At 45.6% G+C, this 26,078-nt stretch overlaps 1 protein-coding gene across 4 annotated transcripts in view; it reads left to right on the forward strand.

Annotated features, from left to right (window-relative positions):
* The window catches only part of CDH18 (cadherin 18), a 181,570-nt gene that overhangs the window by 121,943 nt on the left and 33,549 nt on the right, over positions 1–26,078 (forward strand). For 3 of the 4 annotated variants that reach the window (XM_066625975.1, XM_066625976.1, XM_066625977.1), the window contains exons 5-6: positions 11,372–11,559; positions 17,028–17,281. In XM_066625975.1, coding sequence (XP_066482072.1) covers positions 11,372–11,559; positions 17,028–17,281 — 442 coding nt within the window. Of the gene's footprint in view, positions 1–11,072; positions 11,080–11,371; positions 11,560–17,027; positions 17,282–26,078 lie in introns of all 4 variants that reach the window. The other variant, XM_066625978.1, reaches the window with a different exon arrangement.

Genomic DNA, 26,078 nt, shown 5'->3' on the forward strand with positions numbered 1-26,078 from the left:
CCAATGGACCCCACCACATCTGCTGGACAAACAAAGGCAGCGGGTGTGGCTGTATGGGAGGAAATTGGGTGGGGAGGGGAAGTAATGGGGCAGAAAGGCAACAGAACGGGGTGGATCAGGCTTCAATGGCATGTGCCATATCCTATTGTCTCTTTTTTAAATGTGGGCCTAGGTGCCCACAAGGAAGAGCAGTTGGCTAGTAGGTTAGGATCAGGTAAGCTAGTGCTAGCATCTGACACTTAGCTGCACATTATCATGATTTCTGGAGTCTCTGTGGACTTGGGGAGTACCTCCCAAAATATACCTTAAGTCTGAAAGTAGGTTTTGCTGTGTTTGATACAGCTTGTGCCAAGGCATTGGGCACTAATGTGGGTTAACAATGTCCCCAATCTGTTGAGTTGTCTATTTGACCTAGATCTGAAACTAGAACCATTGTAGCCATTGGCAGTGGCGTCATTAGGGTTCGTGTTACCTGGTGCGGAACGCCAGCGCGTCACCCCCCCCATGCAGTGGGCGGGGCAACACCCTAGGTGGTGGGCGTGGTGATGTACAATCACTCCACCCCCACTGGTTTTTTTGGCTGTACCTTTTGATAGAAGAAAGATAGAACACATTTTGCATGAAATTATGCATTGATTGAAATATAACATCATGGTATTATTCGTCCAAACTGTGATTTTAGTGATTTTGGTCACTAGTGGTGTCACATACCCCCAAGGGTGTCAACTTACTAACACCTTATTGCAGCAGTTCTCAAACTTTTAGCATTGGGACCCACCTTATAGAATGACAATCTGTCCAAGACCCACCAGAAGTGATGTCATGGTGGAAGTGACATCATAAGGCAAATTAAAATAAATAAGTATAAATTAAAGTTAAACAATTAAATAAGCAGAAGCCAGCCCTGTTCCACCAGGTGAATTTCCTCTGTAGCCTGCCTGCAATAACACCCCCCCCCCAAATCAGAAAGGTTTTCAGCCCTACCCAGTGCCCAGTTCAATTTAAGAACTTCTGTTTAAACCAGATCACTGTCAGGATCCAGCTGGCTATGCAAGTCTCAAAAAAGTTCACCTTAATAGCTGAAGCCTCTGTTTTGATCCTTCTTAGTGGGGGGGGGGGAAGGCTGCCTACTGGAGCATTTGTTGGGCTCCAGTTCCATCGGATCAGGACTGTTCTGGTGGTTTCACATTTCCCTTTACCTGACCTGACGACCAGTCAAGGCGCATTTGCTTTCTCGTGAGTAAACACAACAGTGAGGCTTAGTTTCGCTTTCCATAGGGCTCAATACATTTGTCTGCTTGGAGGGAGGGACTTCCTTCTCAGCTGTTTTTGGGGGCTGCATTCATTGGATCAGGACCATTCTGGTGTTGTTGGATTCCTCTCAGCCTGCCCTTTCCAACAGGCTATGGCAAGTTCGCCTACTCACAAGTAAACACACAATACAGCTCAGTTTCACTTTCCATAGGGCTTCATGCATTTTTTGTTCTCTGGTATTTTGGCCATAACTTTTGCTAGAAAGGAGATATTTCACTCTAGTTTTTTGCATTGCATTCCGCTGGAAATTCCTCATTCAACGGTTTATAACATGACAGTATTACTCCTAACCACCGTGATTTTAGTGTACTACCCCGCCCAGTGCATGTCACCCTCCCGTGCACGTCACCTGGTGCGGCCCGCACCCCCCTAGCGACGCCACTGGCCATTGAATACTAAAGCATGATCTGGTGGACTTCAAATTATTCTTATTCATTTATCAACAATGTGTATCTTTCTTTAACCAAGAAAAACTAAGGGGAAAGGCAGACTGAGCAACTGCATTGGGTTTGGATAGAATGACGGGGTTAGAGCTGACCAACACAATGCAGTGGCCAATCCTGAATGGCTTTCACAAATATTAACACCTAAATCAGTGGTTCCCAAACTGTGACCCATGGCTCCCCAGGTCGTCGCAGAAACCAGTTAGAGGAGCTGCAGAATCCACACAAAAATCTACTATCCCAACAAGTATGGGATTGTAGCCCTAATAGAGTGCTGCAGCCAATGGCCCAGTAGGTCAAGGGAGCCACCAATTTAAAGTTTGGAAACTACTGCCCAAAATAATTTGGAAGTTCTGACTTGGCTTGGACTGTGTTCATTATGCGCTTCAATGTGTTTCAGACTTTGTGTCCTTGTGGAGTTTTATCTATAGGAAGTATATAAGGATCTCTAAGGTTTGGCTATTGTAGACAACAGTGAATAACTATCATGGCTTCATGTAAATGCATAGTGTTACATTGATTTTCCTCCCTTATCTCAAGAAACGAATACCTTATGCAGCCCATCTCCAATGGGCTTGACACTAATTGCTCATTTAAAAATAGCAAATGTGTCACCTTTTATTAAGGCTAAAGCTGGCTAGGAGCTGGAGTGGGAAGGCCATGAGTTTCACATAGCTTTATGAGCATGCAGAGTCTGACCAATTTTCTCAGCTGGAATCTAGACTGGAAGGCCGAAAAAAAGAACCTTAATAGATTGGCACTGAATGTGTTTGCCAGCTGGTGTAGGCTGGCTTGAGCAATACATGGGGAAAAAAATCTCTCAGTCCCTCCCTCTCAGTCATCACTTTGTGGAGACTCTTTCAGCAAATCTGCTTGAGGCAAAGGAACTGGGTCATTGATGAAAAAAACAATCAATACCATTTTGTAGAAATCACGTTCTAAAAGATATGGACCTCTGAGGGTTGGACAGCATTTGGCAATTTCCACTCTGGATGTGCTTGAACCAGTGGTGAGTGTGAGATGCTGGGATCTGAAAGAGGAGGGATTGGAAAAGGGGATTTTCTCTCATTTGTCAAATCATTTTGACAGTTTGCATCCTGTCCCAATAATATGGTTTGTCTCCTGTCTTCAGTGCAGTGGCGTCACTAGGATTCGCGTCACCTGGTGCGGGAGGCCTGCGTGTCACCCCATGCAGTGGGCGGGGCAACACCCCAGGTGGTGGGCGTGGTGATGTACCATTGCCTCACCCCTACTGGTTTTTTGGCTGTACCTTTTGATAGAACACAGATATCTCAATGTGGTTTGTTTCATTCTGCATCAAATTACGCATTGATTGATATATAACATGATGGTATTATTCCTGCAAATTCAGATTTTAGTGATTTTGAAAAGTTGTGGAGTTGCACCCCCCCCCCGTGTCAACTTACTAACACCTCATTGCAGCAGTTCTCTTACTTTTTGCACTTGGACCCACTTTTTAGAATGACGGTCTGTCCAGGACCCATTGGAAATGATGTCATTGCCAGAAGTGACATCATCAAGCAAATTAAAATAAATAATTATAAATACTTAAATTAAAATGAAAGAAATAATTAAATAAGGGGGAGCTAGACCTGTTCCACCAAGTGAGTTTTCTCTGTAGTCTGCCTGCAATAACCCCCCCCAAGAATCAGTGAGATCTTCAGCCCTCCGCAGTGCCCAGTTTAAAGTCCTTCTATTTCAAGCACATCAATACAAAGTCTGATGTGCTTTACAACTGATGTGCTCTCAGACTTTGTAAAGCCAACTGGCTTTACAAGTCTGAGAGCCCAATCCTATGCCTGTCTACTCAGAAGTAAGTCCCATTAGAGTCAGTTGGGCTTATTCCCAGGAAAGTGTGGGTAGGATTGGGCTGTGAGGGAAACTTTGCAAGTGCAGAATAGAAAGCATTCCCCTTACCAGTTCAAGCCTCTTTGTTGGTCCTTTCTAGTGGGGGGGGGGAGGCTGCCTTCTGGGGCTTTTGTTGCACTCCAGTCCCATCGGATTGGGACCATTCTGGTGTCCTCACTTTCCCCTTTGCCTGGCCTGACCACCAGCCAAGGCCCGTCTGCCTACTTGCGAGTAAACGCTACGCTGCTTCGCTTCCCATAGGGCTCCATACACTTGCAGCTGGGGGGGAGGGACCTCCTCCTCAGGTGTTTTTGGGGCTGCATTCATTGGATCAGGACCATTCTGACATTGGAGTCCTCTCAGTCTGGCCTTTTGAATGGATCAAAGCAAGATCGCCTACTCGCTAGTAGACGCGGCCACGTGACTTCCTTTCCCGTCCCATAGAGCTGAACACACTTGCAGCTGGGAGGGGGAACCTCCTTCTTGGTTGTTTTTTGGGGGCTGCACTCATTGGATCAGGACCATTCTGACACTGTTGGAGTCCTCTCAGCCTGCCCTTTCCAACAGACTAAGGCAAGTGTGCCTACTTTCGAGTAAACGCAGCCACATGGTTTTGCTTGCTTTCCATAGGGCTTAATAGGGACCTCCTCAGGTGTTTTTTGGGGTCTGAATTTACTGGATCGGGACCATTCTGCTGTCATTGAATTCCTCTCAGCCTGCTGTTTCCGACAGACTATGGCAAGTGTGCCTACTTGCGAGTAAACGTGCGATATGGCTCACTTTCACTTTCCATAGGGCTCCATCCATTTTTTCCTTCCAGTTTTTTGGCCATAACTTTTGAAGGAATTGAGCTATCTCAACGGGGTTTTCTGCATTGTGTTCCGCTGGTCATTCCTCATCCAACCGTGTATTTTATGACGCAATTTTAACGCATCACCCCCCAGGGCGCGTCACCCAGTGCGGCCCGCACCCCGCACCCTCCTAGCAATGCCAGTGCTTCAGTGTATCTGTTACTGCAGAGCTGGTTTCGAGTTCAAATGTATTTCAGGTCTGTGTGTGTATATCTGTGTGTGTGTGCAGATATCAGGGCCTAGGAGAGGGGGGTAAAGGGGGTAATTTGAACCTGGGCCCAGGGTCAGAAAGGGGGCCCAGGAGCCAAAGGAGGGGGCCCAGAAAGTTCCTGGGACTTGACATTTTCCTATCTCACCTGAACGCACTGCCAACGCATAATGCTGAAACACAACCACATGCATGCAGAGTTAACTGCTGCTGCAAGCCATACACACCAGGCCCAGGAAAGCACCCATGACCCTCCTTAACACAATGTCAAATCTGGGAGGAAACTGGTTTGCTACAGTTTGTCTTGTGGATCCCATAACCATGAAGGAGTGTATAGAAGCTCAGAGACCCAGTTGTGCGGCTACAGCTGCTACAGAAGTTCATTTTGATCCATTCTAGTGAGAGCCTAAATACAATGATTTTCTGCAATCAACTTTCTATATTTCAAAAATTTTAGAGAGACTTAAGAGTGTATTTGGTTTTCCATATTACTTTATCTAGCTGCCAGTGCTGCATGTTTGGGTAGTCCTGGGCTCTGCATCAGGAAGCCTAGTAGACCTGAGCTTCAAAAACTATTGTGGCTGTCAACACCCTCCCCCTGCCCTATTTTGCCCCCCCCCATCTGCTTGCCCCCATTGCCCCCTTCCCCTTTGGGAAGGGGCCCCGAAGAAACTTTGTACCCCTTGCTAAAATTCCTCTCAAAGGTCCTAGCAGATATTCATCACTTCCTACCCTCCTTCCCACTTTGCCCCATTGAAACCAATACCTAATTGACCCAGCTGTACTATTCCAGCTTCCGTATGTGAGAGATCAATATAAGGAGACCATTTCATAAGGTCTGCCATGTTTCTGTGGAAGAGAGTGATAAATTATGTTTCAAATTTTGATGTAATTTGCAGACAGTACCAAAGACACGTGACGTACTTTACAAATAGTGCAAAGAACCTTGCGTGTTGTCACTACAACACAAATCCTGTGGCTTATACCTGAAAGATACTGTTATGTACTCCCCATGTTCCTGAATGGTGAGAAGCTCCAGGGGCAGTGCTGCCCATCATTTGGCTTCCTTGGGAGGAGAGAACATTGGAGACTTATGATGTCTCTGCAGTGTTTGGTTCAGGTACAAATTCATTAGTGCCACTTCCTGTACATTCTGCCACCTGTATTCAGAAACTTTCTTTCTTGGTTTCCTTCAATGAAATGCAGTTCTCCACCATGTGCCTTCTTTTAATAAATGCTTTGCTGAATTGAAGCTTGAAGGAATAAGGGTGCAATCCTAACTTACCCCAAAGGCAGTGGCCTAGGTGTGCTGACATAGGGTAGGCCATATCCAGAGGCTACAGTTTTGCTGCATCCAAAGGTGCTGGAGCAGTTGTCTGGCATAAACACCAAAGGAGATGGAGGGAAAAGGCACACGGGGAATGGGGTGGCGCCGACGCTGGCACCAGCACAGTGTCTGGCACCTGTGCAGCGCCTGCCAGGTGACCAAGCCTGAGCATCCCTCACAACCAGCAGTTGCCGGGCTGGGTGTGGCACACCGTGGGGGTGGGGGATGGGAACAGGGCCGGCTGCAAACCCACCCATGTGCTGTCCTTGGGGGGCAGCAGCCAGCCTGGACACTCACCCTAGATTGCTGCTGTGTGGGGTAGGGTTGCAGTGCCCCCACCCCCTGCTTACCTGGCTGGAGGGTCTGTTGGAGCAAATCTGCAAGGAGAGAAGAACTGGACAGGCAGACAGACAGACATGGTGAGTAGTCTGGTCATTCAGCATCTGTTGCGTGTGCAAGCCCATTCCCAGTGCCTGAGTGTGGTGTTTGTTTGTGTGCAAGGAGTGCTCCCCACCATCTGTGTCCCATCCCCCCTCTTACCTGGCCGGAGGATCTGTTGGAGGGAACCTGCAAAGAGAGAAGGACTGAACAGACAGGCATGGTACGGTTTGCACCCAGTGCCAGGGTGGGGTGTTTGTGTTTTTGTGTGTGCAAGGAGTGCTCCCCACCACCTAAGTCCCCCCCTGAGAGGACATGGTGACATAGCCCCAGGCCACGCACCCTGTTCTCTGAGGGAGTGTAGGCCCTGGGGTGGGGCTTTTATGGGGAGGAAGGTGCATTGGGATTGGTTGCCAGAGTTGGGCCATATCCTAACCTTGTCTGGCTGGGGCAGTGGCTCAGCCGGTCTGTGGCTGCTGAGTGTTTTCCCTGCTGTAGGCGCTTGCATGGACCCCTATGGGTCTCCTCAAATCTGCGCCACCTACATCGTTGGCGCAGCGACCTTTGGCATCTGGGGGGCATGTCCGCCTGGGGAACAGGGGTTTGGATGTGGCTGTGCTGCACCGCTCTGCGGCACACCCCTGACACGCCCCTGGCACATCCTTGGAATAGCCCTAGCTCTGGGCGTCCTGCGTCGGCGCAGCGCTTCTCCCGAGTTGCACCGGCCCAGTGCCGGGGGGGGGCGTTTGCGCTGGTGCCCGTGGTGCACCGGATGGTTATGCTGCCGCTCCGTCAGCGTACCTACAGTTGTGCCAGTGCTTTTGTCGTTCTGCCAGCGCAACTGCAGGTTAGGATTGTGCCCTAAGCGGTGTAGTTTTTATGAAGATTTGCTGTATTCTTTATGCATGGCAATGAAGTCTGTTTCCTATTTTAAGTGCACTGCTAACCACTGCTAACTGTGGAGTTGTAACAGGAGCCTCCATAATTATTTTTTTATGTCAGCAGTTGCTGAATGAACGTTATATGATCGCAAATGGGAAGGCAGGCGGTCTGTGAAATTGAGCAGGGGAGGAATGCTGCTAAGGAGACAAATTGTCTTCAGATGCAGTCTGTGCTGTGGAAATTCTGAGCCGCTTGGACCATATGCCATGTGCTGCATGGGCACAATTGGGTGTCCATGTGTAAACTAATTCTGAGTTATAATGTGGAGGAAAGAGGTTCTCTACCATTAGTTGAAAACAGGCAAAGAAAGAGGTGTCTGCATTCCCCTCAACCCCCCAAAACAATCAGGCCTGAGAGTGGTGCAGTCGCAATGCCCTCTGTCTTCCCGAAAGTATTGGTAGTGGAATGCAGCACACAGGTACAGCCTCCTCTGAGACTGGGCATTTGTGTGATGGGTTCAAAACCTGAAACCTAAAAAGGCAACCTCATATGTGCTTTCTCCAATCGTATCCTGTTGCGTGCACACATGTTCGTACATGCATGTACACAAAAGATTATTCCTTTGCTTCTTAAAGGATGGTCTCATAGAATTCCTGCCCTAGAGAGGCTCACCTCAGCTGACATTGTAATCTGACATGTTATCTTTTTGTGGCCCCAATCCAGCTGCTGGCATCCAGGATGTGGTGATGGCACCTGGCCTAAATGCCTTTAAAATGGGATCGGACAGATTTATGGAGGAAAAATCCACTGCAGGTTACAAGCCATGATAGGTGTAGACGCCCCCCCCCCCATATCTGCGAATCCAGTATCCACAGTTTCACTTATCCACGAATACACATGCCTCCCCCCCCCCGTGCCCATTAATGTTGTTTATTTACTTATTGGGAAGAAAATGTTTCTTCCTTTTACAGGTCACTGTAAGCATACAAGCTTATAGCATGCATATCGTGAGCATCTAAGCTCACCAGACGCCTCATGGAGCATTCAAGACTACAAGATAACCTGTAGCCTGTTGCAACTTCCTTGCATCTGGCATTCAGCCTGCTTCTAAAACCAAGTGGTTGCATATACAGGCATTCCCCTATATTTGCGGGGAATACATTCCAGGGCCCCCCACAGATATGGAAACCACGGATATGGGGAAGCCTATCTCTGTGGCCTGCCTGCTCCCCCGTTCACCCGTTAACATTGTTTATTAGAAAGATTTACAGGTCACTATAAGCATGCAAGCTTATAGTGCAGTGGTTCTCGAACTTTTCCGGCTCACGCCTCCCCTACTCCTTGTGGCCTTTGGCCACGGCTCCCCATTACAACACCTCACCTCAGTTACCCCCAAAATGGGGATGAAGGTGTTATAATTATACACTAGAAACAAGGCTGCCAGCACTCTGAGGCTGCAATCCTAACCACACTTACCTGAGAGTAAGCCCCATTGAACAAAATAGGACTTACTTCTGAGTAGACCTGGTTAGGATTGTGCCCTGAGTTTGTTAGCAGCACCCCTGGAGGGTTTTGGAAAGGGAAGGGGGAAGTGATGAATTTGCTGGGGGAGGGGAAGACTTTGTTTTGTGTGTATCTGCTAATTGCAGACTGATGCAAACTGAGACCTAGAGACTGTTTGGCTGCAATCCTAAACTCACTTTCCTGGGAGTAAGTCCCATTGAACACAATAGGACTTACTTCTGAGTAGACCTAGCTAGGATTGTGCCTTTTATCTTAAAATAGCAGCCAACAGAGTACCCCCATGCCCCAAAAGGAGGCAGGAGGAAAAAGGGGGATGGCTGAAAAGGAATGGGTATTTTTATTTTCAATCAATTTCTGGAGACAAAGCCATCAAGAGTGGCTTTTTTTTCTTTTTTGAAGGGGGAGGATAAAGAGAAAGGTGAGGATCCTTGGTTAACCTGACACAGACCCCAAGCAGTAAGTCCTGTTTGAGTCAATGGGGTTTACTCCCGGGAAAGTGTGGATAGGATTGTAGCCACACAGAGCAAGATTACAACTCACTCCAAAGTAGATGGGGGCTGCTCACACACATGCACCCCACACATACACATACACATCAGCAGATGCAGATGCCACCCCTATTCTCCCCCAGGCAAGATGGAGGAATTCAGGCTGTAGCATTTGGACACCCCCCTCCCACTAAGAGCAGGTTGGGCTCCCTCTTTTCCAAGAGGAATAAAGCGCTGCACTGCTCTCTTTAGGTCAGACTTCCCTCCCAGTTTGAAGCCTGCCAGGAGCATGCCCTGAGCTGATGAGATGCAGCACCTCTGCCACTGCCCAGCCAGCCTTCTTTCCCACCTCCCCCCACCATGTTTCACAGCCCTCTGCACCTCACACTGCCCCACCCACCTCGTTCACAGCTGCAGAAAAGCAGCAAGTCAGCAGGCAGCACGTGTAGCTGAGCAGAGCAGCGCAGCTGCGGCCACCTCTCTCCCCAGATGCCTCACGACTCCCCTGTTGGCTAGTCACATCTCCCTAGGGAGCTGGGACGCACAGATTGAATACCTCAGTTATAGTGTGGCGTGCAGGCAGCCTGAATGCTTGCAGAGACTAGATTGCATGTTAACAGGAAACAGTTAACTACAAACCCTCTTTTTTTGCTACCTTCTTGGGGATGGAAAAATAAGGAGGTTATGAAGCACCCAGCAAACCACAATGCATGGTGGGTGGGCTGTGTTTCTTTGTAAGCGTGACAGGCTGCAAGTTGTGTCAGACTGTATATCACTATAAATGTCTATATGACAAGGACAGATAGCTGTGACCTTCATGCTGCATGTGATATCGGTTGTAGGCTGTAGTTTCCATTGCTTTCCATTCTGTTTGCAGTGTTTCCTTTGGGAAAGAGAGTTTAAAACAATGATGTAATTCTGCCCCTCCCCTAATTTCTTAATACAAGCTACGTGAACTGAGAAGCAGTTTCAGCTTGTTCGTTGGTTCGTTTGAAAAATTTATATCCTGCCTTTCCCATGCCAAAGCAAGTGCGCAAGGCAGCTTACGAAGCTCATAATAAATATACAAGGTATCACAACGATAAGTAACAATAAGTTGCAGGTATAAAGGCTGCTTTCTCATTCTCATTGTAGTGGATTAGTTTTTATTTCTTATATATGTATTTTCAGGCCAGCCGTCAGGGTGCATGAGTGTTCATTTAAGACACAACCTGATGTGGCTAAGTGCTATGATCTGAGTGGTAAAGTTTTTCACCATTGCAAGACACATAAATGTGGGAGGAGAACTCACTCCTGGCTTTAAAATTGCTTAGCTTTTCACTCTGTGAAATTTACAGTGTTTCTGTGGCCATTTGGGAGTCGAGAACGAAGACAGCGCCGCATGGTTATATTTTTCTCCTGTGGCTTAAAGTCGTGCACAGCGTTATAGCTCTGAATGTCAAACAGTTCAGTGACAGAAAAGATAAGATCTCAGCTACCTTACGTTGAATTGGAATGGTGCTTTAAAAACTCCTCCACATCACTATGCAGACTCTCTTATAACACCAGAAGATGGGGTCACTCAATGAAGCTGAGTGGCAGTACATTTGAGGCAGACAGAAGGGAATACAATACAGAGTCAGTATATACAATTCATTTCATACACACGCCAGTGTGTGCATTGCACATGGCTTTAAACAGCTTAGATGGCTTTTAACAGGAGCAGACAGATTCATAGGGCAGAGGTTGGTGCAATTATCCATGATACCTGAACGGCACAATCAGAGGCAAAGAGCTGGAGAAGGGTAGCTTTCATGCCCTGTTTGTGTCCTTTCTAGAAGCATCTGGGCTGCTGTTGTTGGAAAAATGATGTTAAACTGAATGGTTTGATCCAGCAAGGTTCTTACATGCTTACTGTTTTTTTTTCCAGCGAACGTTCCACATTCTAGAATGAAATACTTAAAAAAAATTATATACACTATAGATTGATGAAACAATATTTGCAGTGTGGCATTAAGCTCCAGACTTACCAGACCTGATGTGCTTTGACATGCTGATGTTCTCCTGCAGTAGAATGACCACAAACGTTACCTGCTTCTGTTTTACAGAGCATTATCAGCTATATGTTCCTGAGTCGGCACAAGTTGGTTCTGCAGTGGGTAAAATCAAAGCAAATGATCCAGACACCGGGTCAAATGCAGACATGAAATACTCTATCATAAATGGGGATGGCTCTGGAGTTTTTTCCATATTTACTGACAAAGAAACACGAGAAGGAATTATTTCCTTGAAGAAGGTAAGTGAAACCGATAATCCAGCGCATTCAGGACCTGGGTGATGCCACAGTATCTTATATGCAGGATGGCACAAACATACACACACCTCCTATCACGTATATTTCCCGGCCCTCTCTCTTCCTTTCCTCTTGATTTAGCATCCTTGTCACTAAAGCAACAGGTTCACTAAATAAGAATACTCCAAGCTGCTTAGTTTGTCCCTGAGCAGCTTCCGTAACTGCAGGGGCCAGCGAGGTTGGGAGACTGCTCCTGAGCTGAATGGATTTCTGGCCTGATGTTGATGCTGGACCATTGGGTGGGCCTGATTGTCACTTGCTGCACCATCATAATTTTAGTGTAATTGTGACATCTGCAGTTCTACATGTTTAAGTATGATACTACCATTACCATGTTGAAATAAGGAGGTGGGGTAAGATGTGAAAAACAGAAGTGTTGTGTATATAAGGAGTGTCCTTATAGGTATGTAAGGTGAATCCTACACACATGTGTTCATGCTTACCTCCACACACACACACACACACACACCAACCTTCAGTAATGAGAGTGCCTCGTCTGGGACAAAAAATCTTGGAAATTGGTTGGTCATCAAAAGTAAGCTATGGGCAGAAAGAAGTGTCTTCATTCCTAACCCTTTTGTCTTTTAGTTTCAAATTTAAACATGTTGAAATGCCATTACCTAATTAAGTTTGACCCTTGCATGGCAGTAATTGACACAGGCAGTTCAATCCTACGTGACTCCCCACCCAGCAATGCATGGGGTGCATGCCGTATCCCACAGGAGAGTTTCAAGCCCTGCCCTCCTTGGAGACACCTTCAGTAGTCTCTGATGTGGTAAAGCAGCTTAAGAGTCACCCTTCATGTCCATTCAAAATTTAATTTTTCTGTGCAGAAGTGTGCTTTATCTTGATTGTTAGTGTGTGTGTCCCCCCCCTCTCTCTGTGAGAGAGAGAAATCTGAAATGATGCCATCAGTTATCAAACATAGACAATTGTCAGTTGGTGTCAGTTTACACATGTGCTCTTCTGAAAGTTTCATATATATGGTGGGACTTACGTGATGCATGGCAGACATACATACACATGTATTGCTCAATATTCTTCCCTTTTTTAGAGTTGGAATTATTATTTATGGTTCTGTTTATCGTAGAACTTCTACCTTACTTGTCTCTGTCTGGGAAGGAGGCACTTAAGGTAGCTTACAGATTTAAAAAAAAGACATAATGATAACTCTTGAATCTGAAGAACAATGCTTTAAAAAGCAGCAATAATAAACTCCAAAACTGGGAACTAAAGAGAACCCAGGAAAAAAAAATACAGTAGGCAGCCCTAAAGCTTGCTGGAATGTGTGCTTTGCACGTACACCTGTGCAGTCCATGTTACATTATATATGAGTGAGATGGCGAATGATGCACCCAACACCACACATATAGGTTTTCCAGAATAGTGAACTTGTGATCCTTCATTTAGGTCTTTAACTAAAAGCTTCATGCAAAACCTTGGCCATTTTGTGTGTCTTTGTAAGCTGAAGCTTAAGTAAACATTTGTCCGCAGATCCCATGGAAGTTTATATCTGGAAAGCGTGATGTCAGAATTCACCCTTGACATTGATGCTCAAAGCTGGGATACCAGTGTCTTGCTGGCTGTTGTTGGCTATGATGTATTCTGTAGGGGCAACAGTGGACTTCTTATGTCTTAAATTGAGAGCAGTATGAGCTTCAGAGTCCCACTAGTGTGTCAGGCTGTTTACTGCAACTGCAAAGACTCTATTTCCCTTCTTTAAAGCATGAGGAGAAGGTGGAGAACTAGTGTTGTGATAAATGCAGTCCATGCTTCCAGTGTTTCAAATCTGTCTTAAAGCTGCCTGTGGTCCTACATTATAGAAAGTGGGAAATGATCATTTTCCTTCCTCACTTTTGTCCTGCTGACCAAAGCTTGCACAGATGATTCTTATATCACCCCACAAAATATCAGGTGAGGTAAGTGATTGAAGCACCTTTAGTACAAAAGGCCGTGTGGTTGTGCTGAGCTAATTTTACACTTGGGGTAAGCTGAAAATAAGCACTTGAGAAAAGTTTGACCTGGCATCCTGTGTGCACGGAATTACATACTTCGGAAAGAAAGTAATATTTTTTGTTGACCAGGTTTTTAAAATGCTTTTGATAAGATGTATACAGAAACATTTGTGCAAATGCACAATATTTTGAGAATGATTAACACAGATGTTTCCTCTTGGTGTTTTATTATGCTGTGAGCATCACATTCAGTGCCGTCCCACAGACTAGCTAGAAGAAAAGGAATATATAAATAACATCCTCTCTTAACCATCTTTTGGATAACATCGAAGGCGGTATCTGATAAAATATGCCAGATTTAATAGGCAGCATGGTGTACACTGAACCACTTGGGCAGTGCCTTGCTGGAAATATTGATGTCTTATCCATGTGCTTTGGGCAGGTTGCCAAAACCAACTGATTGTCAGTAGCTCAGTTCTAGAAGGTTTCAGGATTGGGTCATAACTCAGAGCACATGCGTTGCATGGAAAAGGTTTCAGGTTCAGTTGTGGCATCTCCAGACAGGAGACTAAAAAAAAGATTCCTGTCTGAAACTTAAGAGAGCAGCTGCCAATCAGTGTTGGCAGTATTGAGCTAAATGAACCAATGACCTACAGTGGTGACTCGCAAGACGAATGCCTCGCACACTGAAAAACTCGCAAGACGAAAGCGTTTTTGCAATTTTTTCTGGTGACTTGCAAGACGAATTTTTCTATGCCGTGCTTCGCAAGATGAATTTTTTCTATGGCCGTGCTTCGCAAGACGAATTTTTAAAATTAAAAAGTTGAAGTTTTGTGCTTGAAATTTTTGAAATCCTCTGTATTGTATGTATGCCTTTAAAGAGCACTTAATAAACACTTTGTAAACCAAATTTGACTTTGTTCTGACTTTTTTTGCCCATAGGAATGCATTAATTATATTTCAGTGCATTCCTATGGGAAACTGCGCTTCGCAAGACGAAATTTTCGCAATACGAAATGACTTGCGGAACGAATTAATTTCGTCTTGCGAGGCACCACTGTATTTACATACACAAGCTGTCTAGCCACCTCTGCAAGATCTTTGATTTGGGAAGTCTGATCCAGGAGTTGTGTTGACTCCTTCCCATCAACATTGAGAAACTGCCACTGTTATTCCTGAAAGGATGATTCAGCAGGCATACCCTCAATGACAATGATTCCTTGTTCTTAAAACTAATGAACGACAACTCTCCTCTTCATCTGGAAAAATGGAATAAGGAGCAATAATTTTATTGCCAGGCTTGAACATCATCATCAGAAACTTCTGTCTGACAAGTCAACTAGAAGCTGAGAAATCAGTACCAGAAGAGTGTATTAGGGGGCTTCTCGACTAACCCTTCACTTAAGAGTTGAGGTTGCTTCTTACTTAAGATGCATCCTAATAAAGGCTTTCACTCTAGGATATTAACTGCTTATCAGTTTGCCTATAACCCTCTGTACCACCTAGCCTTGACTGCTTCCAGGACAGTTTCTCAGGCACTCCTGTTGCCTTTCTCTAGGGAGTCCTGCTTCATGTTCCCAGTGTCAGCCTCCATGTCTCAGGCCTGATGAATGCGTCTCCTGACTATTGACTTCAGTTTGATGATGCTTAATCGAACCCTCTGGTTACTGAACCATGTGAACTCATTACATGGTTTCATAACACTCTTTGAATTTTGCTGGGCTGGCAAGCCAAATCCTGAGCTGCCTAGACAGCAGGGCTGCCACGGCAGCGAAAATGGCTGCAGCAGCATCCAGCATGGCCTAGGCAACTGCTGTCACCTCCTCAGGAGAAGGGGACATTTTCCCCCTTCCCCTGAGTAAAGGAAGTAGCCCGCAATGAAGCTACTCGATTCTATGACAGCCATGGAGCTGCCATACAATCAGAGAGCTCAGTGTTGGACCACAGGGCCCAACATGGAGCTCAGGATCCGGAGGAGCTGAGCTCCACCGGTCCTGCCCTCTCCCCCCCGCTCCCTCCACGCGGCACACCTTCTTCCCCCACCTCCCCTGCTCCAAAACGCCTCCTCTTCGCCTCCCCCCACGCACCTCACTGCTGCTGGAAGGTTCAGGCAACCACCAAGTGGCGGTGCACTGACTTTCCACTGGTACTAGCTGGCGCTGGGCTAGCTCTGGTATTGAGGGCTTGCAAACACATTTTATATGGTACGTTTGCGACGGTGCACGTTGGCAGTGAGCCAGCACACACTGTTTAGGATTGAGCTGTGGGTCCTGTGGGAATCTGATCATAACACTGCCTACCAATATTTGCTTTAGTTTTCCCTTTTTCTAAATGTTGCTGCCTACCCTACTTTGTTCTTAGGTATGTGAAGAGTATAAACTGTATACTGCATATAAACTGTATATAAACCGGAGTATAAACTGTAATCTCTTCTTCACCTCATTCATGACAGATATAATCCTTGAGAAAATGAAGCTTTGGGCCTGAACCTACCAGTCCATAGCATGCAGTGTCACTGCTGGAGTGTGCACTGCATGCTATGGCAGGGCACCCAGACATCCCAGGAGAAGTAAATAGGTATTTTCCTTAATTGCCTCCTCATTGACCACCTGTCCACCAATGGCTCTCCTCAGATCTATGCCAGCTATTTAGGAGACTCATGGAGAGAAGCCAGGCAAGAAAGTGGGGATAGGAGCTCTCTGAGTGTGCAACTGTTGCCAAGATCCTCCCCTTCCTGCCCTCAAACTGCCCTGACCATTCCTCTCTCCATTTCACCTCAGTCCTCCCCCCAGCCACCCTTGCTACCAACCTGCCTTCTCCATCGAAGGATGGGGGGGCTTCTGCAGGTCCATTTTGCCCAAGTATGGTTTTGGACCGTTTGCGCTGATGTACTTGGCTTGCAGAAGGATGGTGCGACTTTCATGCCATCATTCTGGGAATTCTGGGAATCATGAGTGTTCAGTCCTGGTGATTGGTTGCAAACAAGGTCCAATGCTGCAAATGGTCACAGGTGCACAGCCAACTTAAATGCAACAAGTACACTCTTTTTGGTTTGGTTAGGACCCATGAGGTAGTGCAGTTGTAAACCTCCTTCCCTCTGAGGGGTGGAAATGAAAGCACACACCCCTGAAGCAGGAAGAAGAGTATGGTTATCTAACCTTAAATCCAGAATGTTCATTTATTTTGACAGAGGCTAGAATTCACTTGGAAATTTCAGATAAAAGAAAGTAGAAGGCTGAAACTGACAAGACCCATCATAAATATACCATAAAGGTAGCACAAGTAATCCATAGCAAGGAAATTTGTGAGTAACACTTTTCAAACCATATTCTGTGGACAACTCCAAGGTTAGCAAGTACACCTCACAGTGCAAATGAGAGAACGAAAGAATGCATGTTTTCAATCAGTGAAGCCCGTACTCACAGTGGTAATGCTACATTTCTTTTCTCCCCACAGCCACTCAACTATGAAAAAAAGAAATCCTATACTCTTAATATAGAAGGAGCAAATACCCACCTCGATTTCCGCTTCTCACACTTAGGACCTTTTAAAGATGTAACTATGCTGAAGATCATTGTTGGGGACGTGGATGAGCCTCCGTTGTTCACTTTGCCTTCCTATGTCATGGACGTGTATGAAAATGCCAAGCTTGGGACTGTTGTGGGCACGGTAACAGCGCAAGATCCAGATAGTGCAAACAACGTAGTAAGGTATGGTGGTGCTGGCAGAAGTGGTTGTAAGTAAGCTGAGAGTACACGATATGGTTGAGGGCAAGATGCATGTTTCTTACAAAGCCATGCTATGGAGTCCTGGCTTGATCCATTCTTAACTATGAAAATATTTGGTATTAATGCATTTGTTAATGTTCTAGTGTTTAAAGAAGCATGATAGGTGAGGTGTAATAATCATACCGTGCGTATTCCCAGAAGGGCAAGGTTCTTTTTGGATACAGAAATGAAGAACGGACCATGAGGAGAAAGAGAGAAATCAGGATTTATTAGCTTTGCACAGGCAACAATCTCCCAGACAGATAGAATGAAACACAGTATTCTTACATTCTTCAAAATAAAAGTGGTGCCTCCTCCTATGGAAAGATTCCACATATGGGCAAGCTGTGTCATTGTATCAACAGCCACCTACACCAATTTCAGATGGCGTTTCTGATGGAATTTTCAAGCCCTCTTTTATACACCTTCGGAGGGAATAAAATATCTGATGTAATCCCGTGAAATGTGGCCTCATCCAGGCACGTGACCTTGGCTTGGTGCCCAGAACATCTCCAGATATGATAAGGCATGGAAGGCATCCTTACTAAAAGGCAGGAAAGCTAATGAAGTGTGACTCAGCACTTCTAGAAAGGTTAACCCACTTGTGACAGAACAGACTAAACACCCAGAAGTAAAGAAGGCCGGTTCTATGCTTGGGATCATTAGAAAAGGTATTGAGAACAAAATGGCTAATATTATAATGCCATTGTACAAATCGATGGTAAGGCCACACCTGGAGTATTGTGTCCAGTTCTGGTCGCCGCATCTCAAAAAAGACATAGTGGAAATGGAAAAGGTGCAAAAGAGAGCAACTAAGATGATTACTAGACTGGGGCACCTTCCTTATGAGGAAAGGCTACGGCGTTTGGGCCTCTTCAGCCTAGAAAAGAGATGCCTGAGGGGGGACATGACTGAAACATACAAAATTATGCATGGGAAGGATAAAGTGGATAGGGAGATGCTCTTTACACTCACCTAACACCAGAACCAGGGGACATCCACTAAAATTGAGTGTTGGGAGAGTTAGGACAGACAAAAGAAAATATTTATTTACTCAGCATGTGGTTGGTCTGTGGAACTCCTTGCCACAGGATGTGGTGACGGGATCTGGCCTGGATGCCTTTAAAAGGGGATTGGACAAGTTTCTGGAGGAAAAATCCATTACGGGTTACAAGCCATGATGTGTATGTGCAACCTCCTGATTTTAGAAATTGACTATGTTAGATGCAAGGGAGGGCACCAGGATGCAGGTCTCTTGTTATCAGGTGTGCTCCCTGGGGCATTTGGTGGGGCCGCTGTGAGATACAGAAGCGGGACTAGATAGGCCTATGGCCTGATCCAGTGGGGCTGTTCTTATGTTCTTAGAAGAATTTGTGCGGACCACTAACTCTTTGAGATACAGAAGTCTTCTGCAGTCTGCTAGTACACTGTGCCAGTCACGGTCCAGTCTAAGGGAAGATGACAACAAAAAAATCCCTTTACAAACCTTCTTGTGCTTTATCATACAGAGTGGTGCATTTTGGGGATTGAGTGGAAATGGCAAAATTGTTAGTAAAGAAAGGATTCATAGCATAGGGATAGAGCACACACCCAGTCCCTGTCATCTTCAGTTAAAAGGATCTCACTTAGGAGTGAGGGAAACCTCAACCTTGAAGAGCCACTCCTGGTCCAAGGAGATAGTACTGGACTAAATGGGCCAGTGGTTTGACTCTGTATAAAGTAGCTTCATATGTATTTGTTATAGTCTAATATTAGAATGGACTCTGCATATTTGCCCCCTCCATAGCGTTTATGCTGCTGCTGCTGATGTACTGTTAATGCATTGCATTGGCTTCTGTTACTGAGAGGTAACAATATTATTAATCAGAGTGCACTTCAGATTGAGGAGTGCTGAGACCGAGAAGGAGCTGCAAAATTGTTCTCTTAAGCATGTTGCAAAACTCTGGAGTGTTGTTGACATGTAAACAATATGAACATTCATTCAACTCTGAGAATCAGCATGGAATGAGTAGTTAAGTAGCAAAAACCCTGCCATTTTGGTTGATGGAGAGAGAAATCATACATTTCAAGGGTCTGTGTGTGTATTGAAAACTTTGATACATTGTGCTTCCACTGTATTGATGTCCTCAACTGCAGTGCTTTAGTTCCCCCCAGCATAAATAGCTGCCATTCACTTCTATGGGAGAAAATTAAATATTTACTGGAAGGCATTATTGGTGTGAGTCCTAAAACAGCTCTTTGCCGTTCATGACCAAAGTTTACTGGTGAAGAGCAGTTTCTGCCCATCCTTCATATATGTTGCTAATTGCTATCCATTAATTCCTTTCCCTCCATTTCAGTGGGAGGAAATTAAGCATAGTTAACATTCCCATTTGAAAGGGGATTTGGGGTTTGAAAGGGTTAAGTTTGACTGGATTGTGTTCAAGTGTTTGCATTTTACTAAATGGTCAGTCAAATACACAAAATACATCTGCCCGGAGAACGGACCTTACTGTTCCGCCCAGGTACTGCATGTAGTTCTCTTCAATCAGGGGACAGGAATGCTCTGAGCAGTCATGTCTGCCCAAACGTCCTGTCACACGACCTTCTGGGATGCCAGGCAGCAGAAGCAACTGCCCAGAGCGTCCCTGTCCCCTGATCGAGGAGGACTACACACGGTGCCCGGGCAGAATGGAAAGGTGCAGTCCAACCAGGGACCACATTTTGTTCAGCTATGGCAAGTTTGGCCACCACTGCTCTAAAGTGAAAGCTGTATTTTAAAGGCCTGGACTTCTTTAAAAGGGGATTGGACAAGTTTCTGGAGGAAAAATTCATTACAGGGTACAAGCCATGATGTGTATGCGCAACCTCCTGATTTTAGAAATGGGTTATGTCAGAATGCCAGATGCAAGGGAGGGCATCAGGATGCAGGTCTCTTGTTATCTGGTGTGCTCCCTGGGGCATTTGGTGGGCCGCTGTGAGATACAGGAAGCTGGACTAGATGGGCCTATGGCCTGATCCAGTGGGGCTGTTCTTATGTTCTTATGTTCTTATTTCATCTTCTAGTTTAGATGAAAGATTGGTTTTGATGTGGTGTTCATTCTAAAGGAGACATTGTGTTTATGTATTGATCTGAAAGTGACAGAAAGTGTCAGGAGAAAATATTTGTTTTAAACTAAAATTAAGAATGTGTTGATCTCTTGAAATGTCAAAATCTGTACGTAAACAATCTCCAAGGTGGGATTAGAGTAAATGTTTTCAGCACGTAGAACCTAAATCCTAAATGGACATATGCTGCAGTAACCTAATCCTCTTAATGTGAAATCGTTATAAATTCCTCATTGGAAAATGTGGGCAGGTAACTGAGAGGCCCATTTCTATATGTGTGTGTGTATGTGTGTGATGGATAGAAATATATTAAAGTCTATCGCCTGTGCATGGTATTGGCAGCACAGCCGAATGTTTAGCACAAAATACAGATGTTCCTATTTTTATGTTTCCAGAGTACAGTCTCACCCCCCTGAGGATCAAACACATTTGCTGACACACAATATCCACAATTCTCTGTTGTCAACATAAGAGAAGTTGTCATTTATTACTTAAGAGTAAAATGTGCAAACTGTCCCCAAGAAATGTTGCCAATCTTACTGATGCTAAGTTAAATATGAGGTTTGGAATGCAAATTTATCCAACTTGTAATACTTGACTGAGGGCACAATCCTGGAAATGAGTTGGGCCAGCGCAAGTCCCTTGTGCCGTAAGGCACATTTGCGCCTCCTCAGGAGGAAGCTGCATTGGCGCATGGAGATGCGCCAGCACACAGAGGCTGAATCCAGCCTCTGTGGCAACTTCCTTGCTGAGGCTTGCATCGGCCCAACATAAGCAACAAAGGTAGGCGGGAGGGAAGTGTTCCTGGGCAAGGTAGGGCGGGCAGTGGGCAGGCAGGGAGCAGGAGGCGGGGCTGAGATCCAGCCGGATCCCAACCCCCGTTCCCAGGGAGAATGTAGCAGCTTCAAGCCATTCTGCTCACCTCAGACTTGCGCCACTTCAAGAGGTGGCGCAAGTCCGAGGTGACCCATAGGGGCCAGCGGACCTTACCCAGGTGTAAGGGGAAATGCTTCCCCTTGCCTGTGGCTGAGACACTTATGCCCACTATCCTGAGCTGAATACAGCACAAGCCTCTTGGCTTGCCTGTTTCAGCCCAGGATAGGATTGTGCCCTGAGTTGTAGTGTGAACTCAGATCACTTGCAAGTCCAGCTCATTACCTGAAGTCCAGCTCAGGGAAGATGCAGTAGGCAGGTCTCAGGGACTTGTAGCTTGTGGGCTTTTGGGACTCACGTGGTAGTTTGGGAGGGCCCAGGAGGAATCCATTCATACTAGTTGCACTCCTGATTATGTAATCAGCAACACAATGCACTTTCTGAATGTCAGAATAGACTTGGGTGTGTCTCTGTGTGTAACAGTGGGTGGGAATAGCTCATACTTTCCAAGCCCATTCTAAGTTGAGCGAAGTTGATTGCTCCTTGTTAAAACTCATTTTGCTTTTCTCAAAACACCAGAGATATTTTGCTTGAGAAGAATCCTTCAAGTTAGCTTCAATTTTCATTTTCAGTAACATTTTAGTGACAACACAGGGATGCATAGAAATCCTCTGAGACGTTTCAATGGTTGTATCAAAACTGTGTTTCTAAAACGAATGGCCGAAATTGCTTCAGATTTCATTTGGGGTGAAATGTGAAACGTGGTGTTGCTAAATTGACACTTGCCCTTCAATTGTCGTGGCTTCCATTTTCTCACATTCTGTGCAGGTTTCTGATATGGAATGCATTTCTACCCAATACTAGAGTTTGCCTGCCTGCCTTCCTAGAGAACATGATGTCTCAACTTTGCTAGTGTGTTGTAAATTTTAAATACCAAGTGTTAGCTTGCAGACAAACAGATCCTCTGAGAGGTTAAATGTCCTCAGATCAGCTACAGAACTGTGAAGATAACTTTAATAATAATAATAATAATAATAATAATAATAATAATAATAATAATAATAAAACTTTATTTATATCCCGCCCTTCTCCCTAAAGGGACCCAGGGCGGCTAACAACATGTAAAAAACAAATTTAAAAACATAAATTAGGACAAATAGCAGATAAAAACATTAAAAACACATTAGAGACCATAAAAACAGTAGTCAGATTAAAAGACAGAATAAAAAGAGTACAAAAGAGCAAGTCACAGAGCAATCAGGCCTGTAAAAACTACAAAATGTGTAAAAAATGTTAAAAAGGCCAAAAAATCAGAAGGCTTGTGTAAACAGCAGTGTCTTCAGGCCTCACCGGAAACTTTCAAGAGAGGGAGCCATTCTCAAGTCAAGGGGAAGGGAGTTCCATAATGTTGGTGCCACTACCGAGAAGGCCCTATTTCTTGCAGCCGCCCCCTGGACCTCCTTGGATGGCGGCACTTGTAAAAAGGCCTTCTCTGATGACCTGAGAGGGCGAGCCGGATTGTACAGGAGTAGGCGGTCTCTAAGATAGCCTGGCCCAGAGCCGTATAGGGCTTTAAAGGTCAAAACCAGCACCTTGAATTGGGCCTGGAAACGAATGGGCAGCCAATGTAGCCCCTGGAGAAGTGGATTGACAGAGTCAAACCGCCTAGCTCCAGTGACCACACGGGCCGCCACATTCTGCACTAATTGCAGTTTCTGAACGATCTTCAGGGGCAGCCCCACATAGAGCGCGTTACAATAATCTAACCTCGATGTCACCGTGGCATGGATCACCGTGGCCAGGTCTGCACGATCCAAGTACGGCTGCAGCTGGCGCACCAGCCGAAGCTGAGTGAAGGCCCCCCTAGCCACAGCCGCCACCTGGGAATCCAGGAGCAGCTGCGAGTCCAGGAGGACCCCCAAGCTGCGAACCTGCTCCTTCAGAGGGAGTGCAACCCCATTCAGCGCAAGCCTAAAGACTAAAGCCTAAAGACTAAAGACTAACCACAACCAAAGACTAAAAAGGAAAAAAGTTTCACCTTACCACCTGAAGCCTCTTTTTTATCCTTTTTATGGTGGGGGGCTGCCTTCTGGAGCATTTGTTGAACTCCACATTCATCAAATCAGTACCATTAAAATGACCTTGCATTCCCCTTTGCCTGACCTTCAACAAAAGCCAAGGCACGTTAGCTTACTAGCGAGTCAACACAAACGTGTGGCGGACAGTCCAATCCTAACCCGAACTGGAATGGGGAGACCGACTGGTCTGCCCCCATCCAAAGTGGGGTTGGGCTGCCTGTGGCTCAGCCTGGGGCAAGAGTAATGCATTCCCATTGCCCTGGGTAATGTCACAGCAGCCCTAATGGGGCTACTTGGATCTGCGCCACCTAAAGTGGTGGCCCAGATCCAAGCAGTCTGGAGCTGTGCCAGGTTGCCTGGGAGTGGGGTAAGCCTAAGTACCAGATCCTGGCCCCACCTTCCACTCTGCCTGGTCTGCCCACCACCCACCCTCTGGCCCAACTTGGCCAGTGTGATCTTACCTGTGCTATGGCTCTTTAGGACCTGGGTCAGCCTCCGGAGGCCGGCGCACATCTGTGTGCCAGCCTCCTTCCTCTCCCAGGGGTGCGCTAATGCCTTATGGCGCATGAAACTTGAGCCGGCCCAAGGGCTAGTTAGGATTGGGCCCTGAGTTTCACTTTCTATTAGGCTCAATACATTTGTCAGCTTGGAGGAAGGGACTTCCTTCTCGGGTGTTTTTTGGGGGGGTTGTGTTCATCAGATCAGAACCATTCTGGTGGCGTGGGGTTCCTCTCTGCCTGCATTTCACAATGAACTAAGGCATGTTCGTCTACTCACAAGTAAACATGCAGTGTGGCTCAATTTCACTTTCCAAAGGGTTCCATACATTTTCCTTCTCTGTTATCAGCTTGTCATTTTCAGCTTCGCTACTCTCAAAAAATCAGGTGGCAACCCACCAAGTGGTTTGCGACCCACAGTTTGAGAAATACTGCTCTAGAACAGGGGTGTCCAAACTTTTTGGCAGGAGGGCCACATCATCTCTCTGACACTGTGTCGGGGGCCGAATTAATTTCCATTTCAAATTTGAATAAGTTTGCATAAATGAATATATTAGAGATGGAACTTGTATGAATGAATGAATGAAGGTCTTGCAATAGCTCAAGGCCTGTAAAAGTCCTTGCACAAAGCGAGGCTAGCCTTTCCTTCAAGGCCACTGCTGCATCACAGATGTGAAACAGCAAGCAGGGGAGGGAACCCTTGTCCCACAGCTCATGCAAGAGATCAAACAGTCATCTTCACACGGAGAGCAGTTATGTCAGGCCAGAATGGGTTCCAGCAAGTTTCCAGAGGGCCAGATGCTCATTGGAGACTGGGGGCTGCCCGCGGGCCAGATTGTGAGTCCCTGAGGGCCGCAAGTGGCCCCCGGGCTGGGGTTTGGGCACCCCTGCTCTAGAATCATGCTAGTGGCAGCTGAAACAGAAAGGCCTGAGCTGGACATCTCCAGTTAAGAAGATCTCGGAGCTAGACAGACTGATATGAGGCAATGTCATGCTTCCAAGGATTGAAAGTGTTATATAAAGAAAACAGAGGTGGCTCTTATGATACAAGATTCTGTTCATGCTAATGGCACCCATTAACTATACATGCCATGAGCTCTGTGTTAGATCAGTCAAACTGTGTTCTGATTGTAGTGCTGGCTATAAGCCACTTGGCTTTCTATGAGAGATCTTATGAAGGACGGCACTAATCCTACAAACAATTAATGAACATTTTTCGTAATCCACTTGGTGTGCCCTGATGGTTTTATGAGGATATTCCTGAAGTCGAGAGTCATGATTTCAGAAGTACACTTGACATCACTCATTTTTTGCACTGTGAATGCTGTGTTTGGTCAGCTCCCTGGGAAAAATTTAAAGTGACTGTGATGGCAAATGTGCAGTAACAATCCCAAAGGGAAATTATTTGTTTCTAAATCTTTGGAAATAATACAAACATGGTCATGAGCGCTCTCTGTCAGTAGTGTCTTTTCTCATAGCTGTCTGCTGGTGCTGTTTTGCATATTTTTAGATTGTGAGCCCTCTTGGAACAGGGAGCCATTAGATATTTGATTTTTCTCTGTAAACCGCTTTTTGAACTTTCTGTTGAAAAGCGATATATAAATACTGTCAATAATAATAATAATAATAATAATAATAATAATAATAATAATAATAATAATAATAATAAAGGACTACAGTCTTTATTACAGTCTCAGATGCAGGCCGTCATTCATGCCTTTGTAACTTCAAGGTTAGATAACTGTGGTTCCCAAACTTTTTAACACCAGGACGCACTTTGTAAAATAACACTCTATCACAGTGGTTTTCAACCTTTTTCATCTCATGGCACACTGGCAAGACACTAAAATGGTCAAGGCACACCATCTGTTTTTAGACCACTGACAAGGCACACTGTGCTGTCAATGGGGGCTCGCATTCCCCAATGGCCCTATTAATAAATGACCCTCTCCCAAATTCCTGTGGCACACCTGGGGACCATTCATGGCATATCAGTGTGCCACGGCACAGTGGTTAAAAATGGCTGCTCTATCAGGACCCACCTAGGTTTACCAGACTTTTAAAAAAGATCTAAAAAGAATAATATTTATTTATTTATTTATTTAAGGAATAATAACCAGAAAAAGACCCTCAAACTTTATCTCAATATATTTACCCATGCTTTCAAACTCAGGAGTTCAGCTTCTTGCACGGCAGTTAACAGCT

The sequence above is a fragment of the Tiliqua scincoides genome, chromosome 4 (genome assembly GCF_035046505.1).
Source record: "Tiliqua scincoides isolate rTilSci1 chromosome 4, rTilSci1.hap2, whole genome shotgun sequence".
Taxonomy (NCBI): domain Eukaryota; kingdom Metazoa; phylum Chordata; class Lepidosauria; order Squamata; family Scincidae; genus Tiliqua; species Tiliqua scincoides.